General features: G+C 42.6%; 1 protein-coding gene across 2 annotated transcripts in view; it reads right to left on the reverse strand.

Moving 5' to 3' along the window:
* Positions 1–1,389: 1,389 nt before the first annotated feature.
* ATP9B (ATPase phospholipid transporting 9B (putative)) overlaps positions 1,390–22,251 on the reverse strand; it is a 534,623-nt gene continuing 513,761 nt past the window's right edge. The window contains exons 28-30 of one of the 2 annotated variants that reach the window (XM_077492333.1): positions 19,422–19,625; positions 15,901–15,933; positions 1,390–9,291 (exon numbers count right to left, since the gene is read on the reverse strand). In XM_077492333.1, the coding sequence (XP_077348459.1) occupies positions 9,155–9,291; positions 15,901–15,933; positions 19,422–19,625 (374 nt within the window). In that variant the 3' untranslated portion in view covers positions 1,390–9,154. The remainder of the gene's footprint in view (positions 9,292–15,900; positions 15,934–19,421; positions 19,626–22,251) is intronic. The other variant, XM_077492334.1, reaches the window with a different exon arrangement.

The following is a 22,251-nucleotide window of genomic DNA, read 5'->3' on the forward strand; positions in this document are numbered from 1 at the left end:
ACTGTACCCCCCTGCACTTCTGTCCCACTGCTGAATCCTCTTCTTATCCCTTTCACCACTGTACCTCCCTGCACATCTGCCCCACCTCTGTACCCTCCTGCTCTTCGGTTCCACCTCTGAACCTCTATTGCTCATTTTCCCCACCGCTGTACCCTCTTCTCATCTATGATATGTGTGATATGCAGAGTGGTAAAAGGAAGCAGAGAAGAGATACATCTACCTGTCCTGGCATATTCATCCTGCTGATCCACCTCTCGCCCACGTGCTTGTATGGGCACCTCTCTCCCACGTGCTTGTATGGGATTTCACATACAAGCACCTGGAATAGATGCTCAATGATGAGCTCAGGTCAGGGGCATTTTCTGAAAGCAGTGGGCCTGCGTGCAGGATCATAAGTTGGGCCCCCACAGCTGAGAAAAAGTGAATACTAGCTGTGGCTTAAAGGGACACAAGAGTGCAGGGGTTCAGTAGTAAGTGATGCAAAGGTTCAGGAATAAATTTCAACAAAGTTCCCAGAAGCTCAACAGTATTTCCACAAACTGTCACCTGATTGTGGTTTTCTCAATAAAGTGAAATTCCTTCTTTCTGAGATTGGTAGTGGCAACCAAGCAAGTCATCTTCCTCCAGATGGTGGGTGGGGCTAGCAGGACTGTGATTGGCTTTAGCAGTGGCCAATGACAGTCCCCCTCTCCCTCCTCCTGGAAACAGTTACCGACCCCTCCTAGCAGAACTGCACCCAATTGCTTCCCCATCACAAAAGCTGACAATCACAGCTACAGCACAGTTAGAGAACCAAACAATGTTTCCCATCTTTTATGTGTGAGGGCAACAGTGCCTCCCCCTCAGTGCAGGTGTGGAGTGGGGAATTGTGAAATTGGAATGCATTAGTGTCTCAATGACACTTCCCTGCACTGCTCTGCTAATGGGGAGGGAGTCTAGTGTCGGCAAAAGAGCCTTTATGGGCCGCTTGCGGCACCCATCCCGGGGGTTGTCTACCCCTCACTTATATAATAGTCTGTAAAGATATACAGTATGTTAAACTTACAGAAGTCAAAGTGGGGGACATCTGTGCTGCAGTGACAAGGGACTTCTGTATTATCATGAGGCTGAAGTTGATGTGAACAGGTTTTTTTTCATTTTCTCAAAAATGTGTCCATTTATTTATTTGGGCACATTAATAATTCACTAAAATTAGTCTTATGCATCTTTCTCAACACATGATTTTTAAATGTGTAAAACAAGACAGCAGCACCACCAAGTGGACAAAACTAAGTACTGTGTTTTTTTTTAAACGACAAGAACAGCTAGCAGACACTACAACACAGCACATGTATTTCTGTTACATTGTATGCAATTTCTAAAACATATATAAAAACACAAGGCGAGCAATCTGGTAGAAATTAGACTTTATTGCTTTTATAACAAAGATATACAGTATTTTAAATTAAAAGCATAAGGGACAAAACAAACATAAATATGCTGCCACAGGCTTTAAAATCATAGATGTTTTATTCTGCATATTTACATGTAAATGTAACCTGTTTAAGGTTAAGCGTAGGGATATCAGGAATAATGTTGTTACAATAGCACTGGCAAAGTATACAGCATTACTAGTATGTTAGTATCTTTAGTGCTATTTAGGGATCATTTATCTCTTCTAGGCAATATAAACTTTGCTAAATTAGGCGATGTCTGTAAGGTCTGCCTGACAATGTCAAGCCTAATATTTTACCACAGTGAGAAAGGAACCAACCTTCCTTAAATATACAAGTAGCACTGTACTCCAGTGTCCTGCTACAAGGACCAGAAAGAATACAAAGTCTAATAAAGGTTATACAAAACAAAACATAAAAATGCATTTGTAAGAAGAGCAGTTACAATGGAAGATAAAAGATTGTTCAAACATAACAATAAATATTATAGCGTCATATCTTTATTTACCTGAGTAACCAAAGTAAGCAAATTACAAGGCAAGTAACCAGTGAGAGAAATCCAGTGTATGTATGTTGAGGAATGAACACCTCCATGTCACACTATGCTGAGTATAATTAGAGACCCCCAAAATGGAGAAAACTTTGTAAGGTACACAACAATTACATATATGTAGAAATATAAATGTTGTTGAAAAAGCAGTTTACAATGTAAAGGAAAGAATTACCTACTATGAGGGAGAATATGGTGGATTGGATGGAGTGTTTTTAAATCTTCAAGCGAAAAAAGCAATATAGTGCTACTGACCGCAGCTGCATGCTTTTCCTCCCAGGCTTGTGGATGCTGTGCATCCTTCATAATGCCTTCTTCATAGGTTCATGTTTTTGGGGGGATCCGTCCCCTTACAGAGTCTGGCACTGACACAGATATCCCCTAAGCCTAGAGTAGCAGGCCATCCCCTGCTCCTCCCCCTCCTGTGTCCTCTCCCCTTTTGGAGAATTGGCACAGAGCTATCTGGAGTCGGGGGGCAGTGATAAAAAAGTATGTACTGGGTGTTCACATTTAGTAAACAACGTACAGATACATTTTCCTGATTGAGTGGAATAGTAAAAAGCCACAAAACAGATTATAAGTAGCTTTATATAAAAATATTTTAATATCTAAGGAAACTGTAGTCATTTTAACTGTTGATTTCAGCTGTACAGGTGAAACAGACTTCTGTGCTCATGAATAGTTTCTACATATACATGAGGGGGAAGCCATACGTCCTTATATGCAATAAGCCTGTGCTGATAAATACAGTATCTAACAAAAGTGAGTACACCTCTCACATTTTTGTAAATATTTTATTCTATCTTTTCATGTGGTAACACTGAAGAAATTACACTTTGCTACAATGTAAAGTAGTGAGTGTACAGCTTGCATAACAGTGTAAATTTGCTGTCCCCTCAAAATAACTCAACACACAGCCATTAATGTCTAAACTGCTGGCAAGTGAGCACACCTCTAAGTGAAAATGTCCAAATTGGGCCCAAGTAGCCATTTTCCCTCCCCGGTGTCATGTGACTGGTTAGGGGAGCAGGTGTGTTAAATTTGGTTTTATCACTCTCACTCTCTCATACAAGTCACTGGAAGTTCAACATGGCCCCCTTATGGCAATGAACTCTCTGAGGATCTGAAAAAAAAGAATTGTTGCTCTAAAAAAAAGATGGCCTAGACTATAAGAGGATTTTCCAGACCCTGAAACTGAGCTGCAGCACGATAGGCAACACCATACAGTGGTTTAACAGGACAGGTTCCACTCAGAACAGGCCTCGCCATGGTGGACCAAAGTTGAGTGCAAGTGCTCAGTGTCATATCCAGAGGTTGTCTTTGGGAAACAGATGTATGCGTGCTGCCAGCATTGCTGCAGAGGTTAAAGGGGTGGTGGGACAGCCTGTCTGTGCTCAGACGATATGCTGCACACTGCATCAAATTGGTCTGCATGGCTGCCGTCCCAGAAGGAAGTCTCTTCTAAAGATGATGCACAAGAAAGCCTGCAGTTTGCTGAAGACAAGCTGACTAAGGACATGGATTACTAGAACCATGTCCTGTAGGCCGATAAGATCAAGATAAACTTATTTGGTTGAGATGCAGTCAACCATGTGTGGTGGCAACCAGATGAGGAGTACAAAGACAAGTGTGTCTTGCCTACAGTCAAGCATGGTGGTGAGAGTGTCATGGTCTGGGGCTGCATGAGTGCTGCCGGCACTGGGGAGCTACAGTTCATTGAGGGAACTATGAATGCCAACATGTACTGTGACATACTGAAGCAGAGCATGATCCCCTCTCTGCGGAGACTGGGCCACAGGGCAGTCTCTAAAGGGAGGAAAATGATAACGACCTCAAACACACTTCCAAGATGACCACTGCCTTGCTAAAGAAGCGGAGGGTAAAGGTGATGGACTGGCCAAGCATGTCTCCAGACCTAAACCCTATTGAGCATCTGTGGAGCATCCTCAAATGGAAGATGGAGGAAGCCTGCAGTTTGCTGAAGACAAGCTGACTAAGGACATGGATTACTAGAACCATGTCCTGTAGGCCGATAAGATCAAGATAAACTTATTTGGTTGAGATGCAGTCAACCATGTGTGGTGGCAACCAGATGAGGAGTACAAAGACAAGTGTGTCTTGCCTACAGTCAAGCATGGTGGTGGGAGTGTCATGGTCTGGGGCTGCAAGAGTGCTGCCGGCACTGGGGAGCTACAGTTCATTGAGGGAATTATGAATGCCAACATGTACTGTGACATACTGAAGCAGAGCATGATCCCCTCTCTGCGAAGACTGGGCCACAGGGCAGTCTCTAAAGGGAGGAAAATGATAACGACCTCAAACACACTTCCAAGATGACCACTGCCTTGCTAAAGAAGCGGAGTGTAAAGGTGATGGACTGGCCAAGCATGTCTCCAGACCTAAACCCTATTGAGCATCTGTGGAGCATCCTCAAATGGAAGATGGAGGCGCGCAGGGTCTCTAAAATCCACCAGCTCCGTGATGTTGTCACAGAGGAGTGGAAGAGGACTCCAGTGGCAACCTTTGAAGCTTTGGTGAACTCCATGCCCAAGAAGGTTAAGGCAGTGCTGGAAAATAATGGTGGCCACATAAAATATTGACACTTTGGGCCCAATTTGGACATTTTCATTTAGGGGTGTACTCACTTTTGTTACCAGCGGTTTAGACGTTAATGGCTGTGTGTTGAGTTATTTTGAGGGAACAGCAAATTTACACTGTTATACAAGCTGTCCACTCACTACTTTACATTGTAACAAAGTGTAATTTATTCAGTGTTGTCGAATGAAAATAATATATTTACAAAAATGTGAGGGGTGTACTCACTTTTGTGAGATAGTGTATATGTAGGTTGCCACCCCTGGTCACCTAATAGTTGCCTAGCTACCTGTGGATTTACTACTTTTTGAGCCACTGATCTGGAACAATGTATTAGGTAATTGAGGTCACAGCAAAGTCAAACCTACAGGTCTGCATACTTTGTTTGAAACAAAGACTCAGAAAGAAAAAAGTCACTGGCATAGCATGACAGCAAGGCAACTGACATTTTCAGATGGTATGCAGCCTCCACATTTCTCTCAGTACAGGATTTCCTCAGCAGTACCACATAATAGTTGTAAAAATACCCCAGCTGCTTACTCACCTCAGGGGGACAGCAAATGTGGCTGCTTTGATGATTACATCCTAGGGCTAAAACCCACTTCATTGATGGCTGCACCTTTCCAATGATCCCTCACAAACCTATATAGTGCTGTCTATCAAGTCTGCAGGTGCCTGTGAAAGGGTCCTATGCAGGTCTATGAAGGCTCACTGCAATGGCATGGCCACCGATAAGATACATTTCAACCCAAGGATGTAAAAGTCAGAGAAGAATGTAAAAGTCACAGTAGGCTGTGCTCCTGAGGTGAGCAAACACCTGGGTGGGAGGCTCAGTAGATAAAAATGTAACTAAAAGGTAAAACTTTTTTATTATTATTTTGGATAGAGTAAGAAGGGTTATAACACCCATCAGTTTTTTTTCGTTTGGCCATTTTTGCCCCATTGGGGAGATTTCCCTTAGTTTTCGGTCTCATGGCCAAAATGGGAAGTGAGAGGAATCACTCCAAAGTGAGGAAATCTTGGGATGTCACCAGAACTAGTATTCCCTTTGGAAGATTATTCTTCTATTACTGTTCAAGTGCCAACCGAAAATTTGGAATTTTTTTTCACTTGGACTTTTTATAATGGACAAACATGACATGTAGGAAGGGTGAATCTAGACAGACAGCAATAAAAGCTGAATGTGTTCTAATCTATCAAAACTCTCCCCTGAACACCCCCCCCCCCAAAAAAAGTATTGCCTTTAGTTACGCTTTAAGGTCAGAAGGGCTAGGCAGCGCGAAATGCATCTCAAATATCTTCTCTTCTGTGCAGAGAGGGGAACTTTTACATAAACATTTATACTTTAGATTTCTTGGACATATTAGATGGATATTTCTACAGCATAGGTACAACCACTATAAGGTAAGAGCAATCGGCCAGTTCAGACTACTCATTCCCTTACACAGAGAAGCTTCAGTGATTATCAAAATGTAATATGCTGAGAGATGTGCTGAGAGATGAAGTGATATTAAAGGCTTTCTTAAAAGAAAAGTAAAAAAAATAACAAACTTACCATAACATATAACATACCTGCTCTGTGTAGTGGTTTTGCACACAACAGCCTGCATTCTTCTCTTCTCGGGTCCCTCATCGGGGCTCCTGGCCCCTCCCTCTTGCCGAGTGCCCCCAGAGCAACCAGCTTTCAATAGAGGCACCCAAGCAGGTTCACACTCGAGTCGCGGCTCTGCATGTCTATGCACACACAGTGCTGTGGCTCGGTCCTGCCCCCCCTTTAAATTAAGGAAATGCTAAGGTCCCTACGATGCTTGAAAAAAAAAAAAAAAAAAAGATGGCTAAAATAAGTACAGATAGATAGATAGTTCTAAGTGGCTTTTGGTAAAATGCCAGGTCCCACTTTTTTAAATATATCAGGACAACATTTCATTATAGCAGGTAAACAAATTTAGTACAACTAATTTTTAAGGTTTTTCAGAAGAGTGCTTGGTTGTATTTCACAAATGAGGCAATAGAGACAAAATACACATATACAGTGTGCACTATATACAATATGGAATTGATCAAAGGGCTTAGACCCCTTTGACATGGGGCTGATTTTGTTTTCATCTGCAGGGCATCTGTCCGCTGATTCAAGCAGAACAGTGGATGAGAGGTCCGTATTTGCTCGATTTCTGCACAGTAGACACAGATGGCGCCCGTTCTGCTCTATGGAGTGGCCGGGTCTAAATGAACTCCACTGTACGTTTACAACCGGCTGCCCTCTGATCCGATCTGCCTAGATGGAGGGACACAGATCTCCTTCTGTCCATTTTTAGCAGATGGGATCAAAAGTAGGCGAACGAAAATGGCACAAGTCCGTTTATACCCACTGGTCCATAGAGGTGAATATACTGTTCCATCAGGTCTGCCTAAAAAACTGACAGGTGGACCTGATCAGAATGTAAAAAGGGCCTTATATGCTTTGTGGTTCCCAAAAACAAATGCAGCTCACACTGTATCTGATTTTTATGGTCATCTGGGTCTAAGCACAGGCAACCAGGCACTCAAATCAGAAATCACAAGGTCTTCTCATATTTTTCCCTTTCAAATATATATATTGTATATTGCAGTATATGAGTCCTTATAATCAACAGGCTGCATTAGGTTCCTTTTTATGTTAAAAACATTTATTTGAAAATAGAAAACAAAATGCTGTTGTTCTTGCAAGAAATGTAACTATTCTGAACAGCGAACTGATCTCAAATAATCCTATTGAACCTTTCTTGCTATGTTGTGTTAACCTCAATCACGCTCCCCCTTCTGTATGATGGAGATGGGGAGAGGAGCAAGTGAACCTCCTTAGATACAGTGCAGGGAGTGAGTGTTGCCATGCTAGGAAAGGGAGTGCAATACTTGAAGGATTACCAAGTGAGAATAGGATTTATTAGGAGGAAAATACACCTTAAAAATATAAATCAGCCACCACATCTAAGGGCTAATAAACTGCAATATATTACATTTCTGTTTTGGGGTTTAGATACGCTTTAAAAGAGAAATAGTGGAAGCTGATTTGGCCATACTTCGCTCCTGGGTCAGAAGAGAGCGCAAACTTTTGCTCCCCTGTGATCCAGAATCAGAATATTTGTTTTTTTAAACCCCAAATTTCTCCTTTAAGAGGCTTCTGTATAGGATGTTCAGATTGCTATATGGAAAAAGGAGCCCCTTCACAAATATTTTATAGTACCGCATCTGAAGTAGGCCCAAAACATGAACTCTACTGCATGACTGTGTGCATTATCTTGCACTTTTACTGCAAGGTTGGATGTGTCTTGTGTCTCACGTGTACAATTACTCATGTTAGCTAGTGCAAAGCATGTATAAACACATATTAGTGTGCATAAGACCTTTTTCACACTGGGGTGGTTTTCAGATGCTTTAGCGCTGCATATAGCCTCTGCTAAGTGCCTGAAAACCGCCTCCCATTCATTCAAGTGTGACATTTTTCACACTTGGGTGGTGCGCTTGTGGGACATTCTGAAAAGTCCTACAAGCAGCATCTTTGGGTCGGGTTGGAAGTGCTGTATTTAGCGCTCCCAAAATGCCCTGCCCACTGGAATGAATGGGCAGTGCTTCGGAAGCCCCACAACAAGAGTGTTTTTAAACCCTTCTTTGGGGTTAAAAGCGCCCTGCTAGCGGCCGAAAAGCGGCGCTTAAACAGCAGTAAAGTGCTGCTAAAGTGGGGCTTTACCACAAACGTAGCCGCAGCCCCAGTGTGAAAGGGGTCTTACTGCATAAACATACATGTCAAGTTGCCCAGTGACGTACTCATAAAATGTATCCTCCTGCATTGTGAAAAGAATATATCAAACACTCGTCTGTTCAAACCCTTATGAGACAACATTTGTCTTATACACACTGAACATCTGGTTGGTTAGAAGCAATAATGCATGAGGATGCAGGTTATCCAATCACAGTGAACCAGTGACAAGCATGATCTATGACGAAGATGTATAAATCTGAAATATGGTAGAAATTGCTGTCATCAGTTCCCCGGTCACTAGGCTCCTGTCTAATAAACAAAGCAATGACCCACACAAACAGGTTCATAGAGTGGGTACTGGACACATTATAAAGCTAGTCTTCATTTTGTACAGGATGTAATATGACAATTACATTCCCCTTTAAAACATCATTTTTTAAGTACATGTCTAGTGCAGTTTTCTCAAAGTTTATACATGGAAATATAGCAGCATACAAGGAAATTAAAACATGTACATCGATTTATGGAGGTGTGTTTTTTTTGACAACCTCAAGGAATGAAAAAAGACAAAAAATATGGCAATGTCGAGTTGTCATTTTCAATAAAGCGGCAATTAAAATGAGACAACAGAACCAAATGAATCTTTTTGACTGACTTATATCAGTGATAACATCTAGTCTTCTGTCTTGCAGAAAAAAAAGCCTGTCGTTTGTGCTCTTGCTTCTCTGTGTCCCCTCCTGTCACTCATTCATAAGGCTGAAGTCACAAGAACACAGCGAGGCAGCATGTGGCATGTCGTAGCTGTAGTGGCACGCTTTACTACTCACAGGTTATAGACTACGACGAAAGCTTAGAGTAACTCGGAGGAGAGAATTTGCGCTTCAAGTACTTCAGAATATAGAGGGGAAGACAACTTACAACTGTAATCGCCGATACTTTCCACAGGAAGGCTAAGGTGGTAATGAAAGCCACATCTGTTAAAGAAAATAGCAATAATATCAGCATTTCTAAAGGTTACAGCTAATCAATGCAGGACAAGAAAAAACAGACACTTGTTGACATTGAAATGTGTGCGCGTTTCTAAAAAGTCCTATTTCAGTGTTGCATACACATCATGATCACAGTAGCAAAGACATGACTAGTGCCTCATCAACTTGAGACTTTATATAGTGTGTTTTTAGGGTCCTCTGTTCAAATACCAACCAGGGCACTAACTACATGGAGTTTGTATTTCCTCCCTGTGCTTGTGTGGGTTTCCTTCAGGTCCTTCAGATTTTCCCCACACTCCAAAGACATGTCGGTAGCAGTGCTGAGCAAGGGAAGGTGGGGTTCTACTGCTGGGGATGCGAGGAGAAAAGCAAACCGGTTGCCTTGACCTCAATGGGTAAAACACATATTTATGTTAAGCTCTAATATTATTCTTTTCTCTTTTATTTTATTCTGCATTATAGGAAAGAATGGACATAACTTTAAAGCAGATACTGTATATCTGGCCAGTCTACCTCACAAAAAGACGTTACTCTAATGCCTTCTATGCTCAGAAGCTTAATACAGCACATGAAGCTAGGCATGTGCAGTGATCCTGAGCAACCAGATACCATCTTTAGGTATACCTTAACCACTTCAGCTCTGGAAGGTTTAACCCCCTTCATGAACAGGCCATTTTTTTTGCGATATGGCACTGTGTTTTTTTTACCTGACAATTGCCATGCGACGCTGTACCCAAATAAAACGAATGTCCTTTTATTCCCCACAAATAGAGATTTTGTATGGTGGCATTTGATCACCTCTGCGGTTTTTATTTGTTGTGCTATAAACAAAAAAAGACCGACAATTTTGGAAAAAAAAATATATTTTTTACTTTCTGCTAAAAAACATATCCAATAAAAAAAAATACTAATGGCGGCAATCAGCGATTTATAGTGGGACTGTGACATTGCAGCAGGCAAATCGGACACTAAGTGACACTTTTGATGACCAGTGACACTAATACAGTGATCAGTGCTAAAATAATATGCACTGTCAATGTACTAATGACACTGGCAGGGAAGGGGATTAACATCATGGGAAATCAATGGGTTAAATATGTTCCCTGGGAGTGCTTGCTAACTATGTGTGGAGTGCTTTGACTGCATGAAGACAGAGATCCTTGTCCCTGCTTAGCAGAAACACAAGATCTCAATCTTCCCCTCTGACAGACCATCGATCTACTTCTCTCAGGAACAATCGCAGAGTGCCATCAAATATCGGGTCTGATTTGGCTCTGGTCACTGGCGGCACACATGCGTGCCCCAGACCCGGAAAAGAAGATCATGTACAGGTATGTAATTTCACGCTGAAGGCCCCAGTATATGTACATGAAGTCCAGAAGTGGTTAATTTAAATGTTTTTTTGGGGTACAGTAACAAAACACATTAAAGTAGAACTATAGGCAAAACCTTTTCATTTTGGATAGAGTATGGGAAGATTATAACCCGTCACATTTTTTTTACATCTGTGTCCCATTGCAGAAATGTCCCTTCACTTCCTGTCCCACAGCAAAACAGGAAGCAAGAGGAAATCCGTGTAAACAAGGGAATTCCTTGGGGACCCCAGGTCACCAGAACTAATGCCCCCGTGGGAAGATTTCTACTCTATTACATTTCTGGGGATAACCCAAAATGTGCGTTTTTCTTTTACTTTTAATGATAACGGTAAACAGGACAAATAGAGAGGGGTGAGTCTCCCTAATGGGGGCACAGACCGCAATAAAAACTGTCAAGCGTTCTAAACCCTCTGCACTCCATCCAACATGAAAAAAAAGTTTTTTATAACCTTTAGTTACACTTTTACCACTTGCTGTCCCCCCCATAGCAGTTTTACTGCTACGGGGCGGCAGCTGTATGCCGGATCACGTATATATACCTGACCTGGCTCTTCCGAGTTGGGGGCTCGCTCCCGCTGTGATCACACAGCGGGAACCCAGCAGCAGGTACCACAGACTCAATGTCTGCCGGCACCTGCTGATTATGCAGAGAGACAGAATGACGGTCTGTCTATGTAAACAAGGCAGATTGCCGTTTTGTCAGGAGGGAAGGCATGGATCCTGTGTGTCTGCAAAGCAGGGACAAGGATCCATGACTTCTAGTAAAAGTACCTCCCACTGACCCCTTTCACACTGAGGCAGTTTTCTGGTGTTTTAGCGCTAGAAATAGCTCCTGTAAAGTGCCTGAAAACTGCCTCCCATTCATTCATTTCAGTGTAACTTTTCACACCCGGGTGGTGCTCTTGCAGGACGTTAGGAAAAGTCCTGCAAGCAGCATCTTTGGGGTGGTTTGGGAGCTCTGTACGCTTCCAAGGCGCCTGAAAAGTGTTTTGGAAGCACTGCAACATGGGCGCCTTTAACCCCTTCTTCGGCCGAAAACCGCTGCTTAAATACCGGTAAAGAGCAGCTAAAACGAGCGGCGCTTTACCACTAACTCATGGTGGCCCCAGTGTGAAAGAGCTCACACTGTACAAAAACACAAGCTAGGCACACAGGTAACTATTTGATTGCCCCTGATGTTAACCCCTCCCCAGCCAGTGTCATTAGTACAGTGAGGGTGCACATTTTTAGCACTGATTACTGTATTAGTGTCACTGGTCCCCAGAAAGTGTCAATTAGTGTCAGAATGTTCACCGCAATATCACAGTCTTGTTATAAGTCACTGTTCGCCACCATTACTATTAAAAATAAATAAAAATATAATGTTTGGGAGTTTTAAGTCATTCTCTAGCAAGAAATACGGATTTTAACTTGGAAACAACAAATGGCATGTATATATATATATATATATATATATATATATATATATATATATATATATATATATATATATATATATATATATATATTTTTTGCAGAGAATCTAGCGAATAAAATGGCGATCGTTCCAATATTTTAATTCACACTTTTTAACGTGCAGCGGTCTTTCAAGCGCAATTTTTTGGGAAAAAAAATACACTTTCATGAATTAAAAAAAAACTAAACAGTAAAGTTAGCCCACAGTGCTGATCAAATACCACCAAAAGAAAGCTCTATTTGTGGGAAAAAAGGACAAATTGTATTTGGGTACAGCGTCACACGATCGTGCAACTGTCAATTAAAGTAACGCAGTGCCGAATCGCAAAAAATGCCCTGGTCATGAAGAGAGGTAAATCTTTTGGAGGTCATGTGGTTAAAGTGGAAGTAAACCCATTGATTTAAACAGTTAAAAAAAAAGGCATGCCGGGAATGCTAACTGCACATTGGCTGTGCTCTCAGTCAAACTATCAAACCATCCAATGGCTGGTGTCATGACGAATCACATGTGCAGCACCATAGCAGTTGAAGATTAAACAGAGGCAAAGATGGCAGCTTCCTTGGCTGAAAACGATAGGGGAGTTTACTTCCACTTTAAGTTAAGCCTATGGTACATATTTATTTGCTGATAGATTAAAAATATCTACTGAATGATTATCCCTGTAATTAGTGAAATAATCTCTAATAAAACTGTCTTATTACTGATTAATGCTTCTGAAATACTTCTCTTCTTTGCTACTGACATCATCAAACATAAATATATGCACTGAAGAGATACAAAAACCACTTAAGGACCAGGCCTCTTTTTCGGACTTGGTGTTTCCATGTTTAAAACAGTTTTTTTTGCTAGAAAATTACTTAGAACCCCCAAACATTTTATATTGTTTTTTTTCTAACACCCTAGAGAATAAAATGGCGGTCATTGAAATACTTTTTTTCACACCGTATTTGCGCAGCGGTCTTAGAAGCGCACTTTTTTTGGAAAAAATTCACTTTTTTGAATAAAAAAATAAGACAACAGTAAAATTAGCCCAATTTTTTTTTATACTGTGAAAGATAATGGTATGCCGAGTAAATTGATACCCAACATGTCACGCTTAAAAATTGCGCCCGCTCGTGGAATGGCGTCAAACTTTTTGCCTCAAAAATCTCCATAAGTGACATTTAAAAAATTCTACAGGTTGCATTTTTTGCGTTACAGAGGAGGTCTAGGGCTAGAATTATTGCTCTCGCTCTACCGATCGCGGCGATACCTCACATATGTGGTTTGACCACCGTTTTCATATGCGGGCGCTACTCACGTATGCGCTCGCTTCTGTGCGCAAGCTCGTCGTAACGGGGTGTTTTTAAAAAAAAAAAATTTTTTTCTTATTTATTTTAATTTATTTTATTTATTTTTACACTTTAAAAAAAAAAAAAAAAAAATGGATCACTTTTATTCCTATTACAAGGAATGTAAACGTCCCTTCTAATAGAAAAAAGCATGACAGGTCCTCTTAAATATGAGATCTGGGGTCAAAAGGTCCTCAGATCTCATATTTGGGCTAAAATGCAAAAAAAAAAAAAATAAAAAAATCTGACATTTAAAAAAAAAATATAGCTTTAAGAGGTATGGGCGGAAGTGACGTTTTGACGTCGTTTCCGCCCTCCTATGGTATAGAGACGAGTGGGGGCCATCTTAGCCTCACTTGTCTCTATGCCCAGCTGACTGAAGGACTCGATCGCCTCCGCCGCTACCGACGGCTCCGGTAAGCGGCGGAAGGTGCGGGAGGGCGGCGGGAGGGGGGGTGGCACCTCTCCCGCCGCCGATAGCGGTGATCTCGCGGCGAATCCGCCGCGGAGACCACCGTTATCGTACAGCCGACCGCCGCCTGAAGAGATGGATATCTCGGTTGTGGCAGCAGCTGCTGCCGTTACCGAGATATCTCTCTTCAAAAAATGGACGTACATCGTCGTGCGGCGGTCGGCAAGTGGTTAATCAACTCATTAAACAAATACCTGTTCTTCACTGACTCCCCCCCCCCCCGCCATATATAACCAGAACTCGAGAAGAGCAAAACTGGTGTTAGTAAGTAATGTAGGATATGATGACTTGCAAGTCCCAGAAAGGATGGCTTATTAGGAAAGAGCAGGAAACAGGAGGGTATTTGGAGGAGTTATCAGATTTTTAGGACCGGATTGGGGGCAGGCGGGAGTAAACGGACAAAAGTCTGTTTACATCTGCCGCTCTGTAGAGGTGAATTGTGGGTCCGATTGGGTAGGGCAGATCGTGTGAAAAGGGCCTAAACTGCTTTCACACTGATGATTACCCCATGGGTGCAGGGTAGTGCTGTGGGTTAACTGAACTTTGCCATAGACTCTGCTGTGGCAAAAGCCGGTACTGTACAGGAAGCATCGGCTTATGGGCTCTGCTCTGCAGCCGTTTTCTTCCTCTATCACCAGCTTCATTCACAACACTGATGCTGTGGTATGACAGGTTGGCAACCTGCGATCTGGACTTGCTAACCTGCCATTCCAGAGCAGGAGGTCGTGGGCCACATCGAAGGGCTCCGCAGGCCACATGTGGCCCCTGGGCCACTGGTTGACCACCCCTGGTGTAAGTAAACTATGGGTGTACACTCAACATAATAATGATAACAGAAAAATTCACATCAAGATCATCTACCAACACTAGACTGCGTTTTTCACAAGAATGTGGCTCCGCTGTGATTTTATTAAGAGATACTGTCACCTTGCCCATGATAGGACCAATGTCAGTGTCTCTACAAAGGGACCACCCCCCATAGGCACCTTATCATCACCCCCTTGTAGATTCTTGCTCCTCTGCAGCTGGTAAAAATAGCCAATACTTCCAGGTATGGAGGATCATGTAACCCGCTTCCCAGTGCTTGTAAGTGGCTAAGGTCCTGTGATATAACTGAGCTAGTAATGTCACCACGCCCCCCCCCCCCCCCCAGCTTTGTCTCTGGAAAGGGCCCCACAACCTCCTTATATTCACACTGTGCTCCCTCATGCTGGTGTCATTCTGATACTTTATGGGTCACTAACTTCAGACCAGGATTGTAACATGTCTGGTTTTACATTTCATTTAAAAATAACGGGTTTGCTTTAAATCAGCAACACAGACAACAGGACATCACTCTGACTCAGTCCTTGCACTTTTACCTTACTACCTGTATCTAAGGGTTATCGCTATTAGCCTTAACAGCTTCATGGGAATTACAATTTGTAAATAATACTTCTTACTCTATCAAGTGAAGTCAGAAATCTTGGATGGTGTACTTGTTCCAGATTAAAAACAAAGACAGCATTAGATCCATGGATCAGTAGGACAGCCATGGAGAAGTCAACAATGACCGCCTGCCTATTTCTCACAACATACGTTACCTTTAAAGTGTAACACCTTTCTACTACACATTTAGCCCTGATTCACACTGGTGCGATTTGTCATGCAATTTGACAGTTCCAAATCACATGACAAGTGGCACCCCATTGCCGGAAATGGAACCCTTCAAATTGCCATGACTCATGTCGCAGTGACTTTGGAAAAGGTTTTTTTTTCCAGTTTCATTGCGACTTGCATTGACTTCTGTTAAATGAAATCGCAGTAAAATTGGAGCTATAAATTGCACTGATCTGTGGCTTTGTGCATGGGTAAAGGATGCAACACCGATATCAATAGAACACTTTAAACATAGAACATACTAAATAATGCCATTTATGTAGTAGAGAAAACAAATGACTATTTTTTCATAAAACCTACCTAAGAAAGCTCCCAATGACACTCTACCAAGACCTGAGGTAAGAAATAAAGCATAAGAAGCAAGAAGAAATTACAGTAGTTAGAAAAGCATGCAATTAATAAAGGAAGAGGACTGAAATGAGCTGTGATTATTGAAGTGTGTAAATGAAAAGGAATCTGGACTCTTTCCCTCCACACACATAACACATTTTCCTGTATTTATCTGACATTCCATAGTCATACCTCCCAACATTCTGAGATCACGAGGGACACCTATTAGTAAAAGTATGTAGTCATAGGACACACCCCTTGTCACTCCCCCTTAAAGGAGACTTGTACAAAAAAATGATTAGTGAAACCCACAATTGCCTTTTACCACTACTATTCCTTTACTGTATATTGCCTGTTGAATTTTACAAATGCAGCAATTTACAAATTGGAAGAAAGGTTTAGCACCGGGAAACACTTTTTGAAAGATAAAAAGTGCATTTTATATTTAATTATATAAATCAGACCAAAATGTGGAGGAAAGAGGGACAGAGGGACAATATTCCAAATCAGGGGCAGTCTCTCCAAATCAGGAACAGTTGGGAGCTATGCATAGTGTCATGAATGTTAAATCTAAACTGTTTAAACTTTGAATACAGGGACAGTGTACTGGAATGCACAACTACTATTTGTTCATCTATATGTCTAATAACTGCTCGCCTCTTTCACAGGGATGAGCAGGGGGTCAGTAAAAAAGGCAGCTGAGGCAAAGTTTTACCACGTCCTGACTGCCCACCTAAAACCTAACAAAAAACTGCAGGACACTGTACACAGTCACCAGTTGTGATGCTTTGCGTCATGAAAAATTTAATGTGGCATGCCAAGTAGACAGGCAAATTTGAACATTCAACTGAATAGGACAGTGCCGCAATCATGAGCCAAACACTAACAATTTAAAGATGCCCTACATAGTTGGAGGACACAGCTGGCAGCCCAGTACTCCATCACTGAAATTTGTTACCACTCCATCCTGGGTACATTCAACTATTGTGCATTGTAATAATAGTTATGTATGCTGCTTGTGACCATTCAGCTATTTAACCACAGCACCTGGAAAGGGGAACACTATCTGAAACATCTAGTGTGTCAGATATCAGCAGAGTGTGAAGATTTAACACACCACCTGTCAGAAAGGAAAGTATAAAACATGTTCTTTTAGAGCCTGGGTCGGCAACCCATTGATCGAGACCTACCAGTCAATCGCGGGAAGCCGACAGGTAGATCACAATTAGGGCTGTGCCAATGCTTTCCCCTGGCTCCACCAGCATTGCTCTCCCTTTACTAGCATAGAGGAGTGAGAGGCAGCACAGTGTGGGGTGGAGGGCGGGACCGGGAGCTGCTTTAGTTAAAGTGATTGTAAAGTCTTGTTTAAAAAAATAAAATAACAAACATGTTATACTTACTTGCTCTATGCAGTTGGTTTTGCACAGATCAGCCCTGATCCTCCTCTCCTCTTTGCTGCTCCTGGCCCCTCCCTCCTGTCGAGTGCCCCCACAGCAAGCAGCTTGCTATGGGGGCACCCAAGCCAAACTGCAGCACCTTGTGTCCATTCAGATATGGAGCTGGCCTTTGGCCCCCACCCCCTCTCTCCCCTGATTGGCTAACTGACGTTGATTGACAGCCGCAAGAGCCAATGGCGCCACTAATGTGTCTCACCCAATCAGGAGGGAGAGTCCCGGACGGCAGAGGGATTTGTGGACATCGCTGGACAGAGATGGGACTCAGGTAAGTATTAGGGGGTGCTTGGGAGGCTGCTACACACAAAATGCTTTTTATCTTAATGCATAGAATGCATTAAGATAAAAAAAAAACTTCTACCTTTACAACTCCTTTAACTAGCAGGTTATTGGTTGCTAGGATCACCATCAGCTTGTTAACATAAAAAGTTAAATGAAGCAGCTCCCTGTCCTGCTGTCCATTCAGCACTGTGCTATCCCTCACTCCTCTGTGATGTACAAGAGCTGTAAGGCAGGAGAGAGCCACCTACAGCTGTGTGTTGGGAGTGAAGAAGCAGAGGATAGTGCTATGCAAAAGGGGGGGGCAGAGGAGAGGACACTACTGTGGGGTGGGGGGTGGTTTGCAGAGGACACTGCTATGGGGGGAGGGTAGAGGACACTACTGGGGTGGGGGGAAGGGCAGAGGACACTGTTATGGGGTGGCAGAGGGCACAGGAAACGGCTGTGGGGGGGGGGGGAGGTTGCAGAGGACACGCTATGGAGGGGAGGGGGCAGTACAAAGGGGATGGGGCAGAGGACACTACTGTGTGTGTGGGGGGGGGGGGGTGCAGAGGACACTGCTATGGGGGGCAGAGGGCAGTACAGTAAAGGTGGATGGCAGAGGACACTGCTATGGGGGCAGAGGGCACTACAGTGGGGGAAGGGGATCAGGGGGCACTGCTTTGGAGGGGACACGGGACACCACTTCTAGGGGAGGGTCAGATAACACTACCGTGTGTGGGGGGTCAGAGGACACTACCACGTGTGTGTGTGTGTGTTTGTGGGAAGGGGGGGGGGGCAGAGGACACTAAAGTGTGGGTTATAATATATTACTGGTGAGGGAGTGGTTTGAAGCGGGGCAGAAGACACTACTGTGACACACTATGTGTTTTTATTGGAGGCTTTTTCTAAAAAATGTTTATGGGAGACGACGACCCCAAACCCTAATCCCCCAATACCCCCAATACCACCAACCCCCCCCCCCCATCCTTGATTTCCTAAATGTTATCTAGGTAGATCTCAATCTAAAAGGTTGCCTACCCTGCTTTACAGGGGTAGATCTATCTCTAGTTTTATTTTCTTAGCACAGCAACAAGGCGTCTCTAAAATAATTATATTATACTTGATTACACACATTGTTCTCTATGCGCTTGTAGTTTTGTATTCCTCTTTCTACATGTCATCTAAAAACACCATGCTTCATGCATAAAAGGTAGTTTTGTTTTCCTCCATTATTTACATGTAATCTATACAGGCTTTCATGCATAAAAGGGTGTAAGTGCAAATGTAGATTCTTCCTTTTACTTTCATCCTGCTCTGGAAGAATGTCAACTAGACACGTTTTGACAACTGAGGCCCGCTGCTCCGTGGTGAAAACTTGTTTTTTACCCAACCACATTCTTCCAAGCATTAAGATCATGGCTTAAAACAAAGATAAAAATGAACAGGCTACACACACACAGCTCTATTACAAAAAATACAAGAACAAGTAATAAATGTAGATTAGTTACAAAGCTGAAAAGTAGAAAAGAAAGGAGTGTGCCAGGAGACTTCAATTATATAACAACCAAGGATGAGTTTGATGTTGTAATGCTATCATCATCTGAATCATATCTTTTATTGGCTAATCAGAAAACCAAACGTTCAGGAATCTAGGTTCAGCCAGCTGGCCTTCAGGTTTTTAAATAATTACTTTGTTCTGTAAATTACAAAAAAGGCAGTGACAGAAAAACACCTTAGCAATAACATAAAAAAGAATGCCGTGTGTGGTGTGCTTACCGAAGTACTCATTGAGGAATGCGAGTGAAGCCACGTAGCAGCCGAGGCTGAAAAATTCCGCTACAACCATTAACCAGTGCCATGTTCTTATCGTTAGTGCGACCATGAGCAGTTCTGTCAGAATCAAGGCAGTGAAGGAGATGGCCACCACATGTACAAATTCTGACTCAAACAGTAGCAGAGCTCCATACATCAATATGGCACCTATAACACAAACACATCAAAATTATACTTGCAAGCCAGTGGCTGAAATGCACAATACATATAGCTTAAAGTCCAACTCTGGGCAGAAAAAAAAACAAAACGTTTTTCCATGTAGTGGGGCTATTTTCACACTGCACGGGTCAACTGTTTGTTTTTGTCAAGGGGAAAGAAAAAAAGAGATATACTTACCTAATCCTCCCAGCACAAGACTAGTCCAGCACCTCCGCACTCTAGCAGTCTGGAATTGTGGACCGCTTCTGAGGTCATCAAGCCCAGAGCGGGCTCCATAGACCAGGAGAGGGGTATCCAAGCCTGATTAACTACTTAACCACTTGACCACTGGGCACTTAAACACCCTTAATAACCAGACCAATTTTCAGCTTTCGGTGCTCTCGCATTTTGAATGACAATTACTCAGTCATGCAACACTGGACCTATATGAAATTTTTGTCCTTTTTTTCACACAAATAGAGCTTTCTTTTGGTGGTATTTAATCACCGCTGGGTTTTTTTTTTTTGTGCTATAAAAGAAAAAATACCGAAAATTCTGTAAAAAAACGAATTTTTCTTTGTTTCTGTTAGAAAATTTAGCAGATTAGTAATTTTTTCTTCATAAATTTTGGCCAAAATTTATACTACTACATATCTTTGGTAAAAATAAGTACAAATTGGTGGATATTATTTGGTCTTTGTGAAAGTTATAGAGTCCACAAGCTATGGTGCCAATATCTGAAAATTGATCACACCTGAAGGACTGACGGCCTATTTCAATTCTTGAGACCCTAACATGCCAGAAAAGTACAAATACCCCCCAAATGACCCCTTTTTGGAAAGAAGACATTCCAAGGTATTTAGTAAGAGGCATGATGAGTTTTTTGAAGTTGTCATTTTTTCCCACAATTCTTTGCAAAATCAAGATTCTTTTTACTTTTTTTTTTTTTTTCACAAAATTGTCATATTATCAGGTTATTTCTCACACACAGCATATGCATACCACAAATTACACCCCAAAACACATTCTGCTATTACTCCCGAGTATGGTGATACCACATGTGTGAGACTTTTACACAGCGTGGCCACATACAGAGGCCCAACATGCATGGAGCGCCATCAGGTGTTCTGGAGCACCCAGGACAATTCTGACATTTCTCTCCTACATGTAAAAATCATCATTTATTTGCTAGAAAATTACATAGAACTCCAAAACATTATATATGTTTTTTTAGCAAACACCCTGGAGAATACAATGGTGGTCTTTGCAACTTTTTATCTCGCACGGTATTTGCGCAGTAATTTTTCGAATGCTTTTTTTTGGAAAAAAAACTGTTTTGTTCTTAAAAAAAAAAAAAAACACAGTAAAGTTAGCCCAATTTTTGCATAATGTGAAAGATGAAGTTACGCTGAGTAAATAGATACCTAATATGTCACTCTTCAAAATTGCACACGCTCGTGGAATGGTGGCAAACGTCGCTACTTAAAAATCCCCATAGGCGACGATTTACATTTTTTTTACTGGTTATATGTTTTGAGTTACAGAGGAGGTCTAGGGCTAGAATTATTTCTCTTGCTCTAACGTTCGCAGCGATACCTCACATGTGTGGTTTGAACACCGTTTTCATATGTGGGCGGGACTTACGCATGCGTTCGCTTCTGCATGCGAGCACATGGGGACAGGGGCGCTTTAAAAAAAAAATGTTTTTTTATTGTTCATTTTACTTTATTTATTTTAGTTTGACATTTTTTTCCCCAAAAATAATTTTTTTGATCACTTTTATTCCTATTACAAGGAATGTAAACATCCCTTGTAATAGGAATATGGCATGACAGGTCCTCTTTACAGTGAGATGTGGGGTCAATAAGACCCACATCTCACCTCTAAGCTGGGAAGCCTGAAAAAAAAAAAGATTCTGGCTTTGATCGTATTAGCGATTCGGTAGAAGCACCGGAGGGCGGAGGGCGGCGGGAGATGTCTATGGCTGGGTATTGCAGGGTATCACCGACTATGGCTGGGTATCTCAGAGCATGGTGTTGCAGAGTACTGCGTTGCAGAGCATTGCAGGGTATTGGCGGGTGTTGCAGAGCATTGCAGAGTGTTGCAGGGTATTGGCGGGTGTTGCAGAGCATTGCAGAGTGTTGCAGGGTATCGGCGGGGGTTGCAGAGCATTGCAGAGTGTTGCAGGGTATCGGCGGGGGTTGCAGAGCATTGCAGAGTGTTGCAGGGTATTGGCGGGTGTTGCAGAGTGTTGCAGGGTATTGCAGAGCGTTGCGGAGTGTTGCAGGGCATTGCGGAGTGTTGCAGGGCATTGCAGAGTGTTGCAGGGTATCGGCGGGGGTTGCAGAGCATTGCAGAGTGTTGCAGGGTATCGGCGGGGGTTGCAGAGCATTGCAGAGTGTTGCAGGGTATTGGCGGGTGTTGCAGAGTGTTGCAGGGTATTGCAGAGCGTTGCGGAGTGTTGCAGGGCATTGCGGAGTGTTGCAGGGCATTGCAGAGTGTTGCAGGGCATTGCAGAGTGTTGCAGGGCATTGCGGAGTGTTGCAGGGCATTGCGGAGTGTTGCAGGGCATTGCGGAGTGTTGCAGGGCATTGCGGAGTGTTGCAGGGCATTGCGGAGTGTTGCAGGGCATTGC

Source organism: Lithobates pipiens, unplaced genomic scaffold (genome assembly GCF_037356315.1).
Source record: "Lithobates pipiens isolate NorthernLeopardFrog02 unplaced genomic scaffold, aLitPip1_a1.2 Scaffold_19, whole genome shotgun sequence".
NCBI classification, from domain to species: Eukaryota; Metazoa; Chordata; class Amphibia; order Anura; family Ranidae; genus Lithobates; species Lithobates pipiens.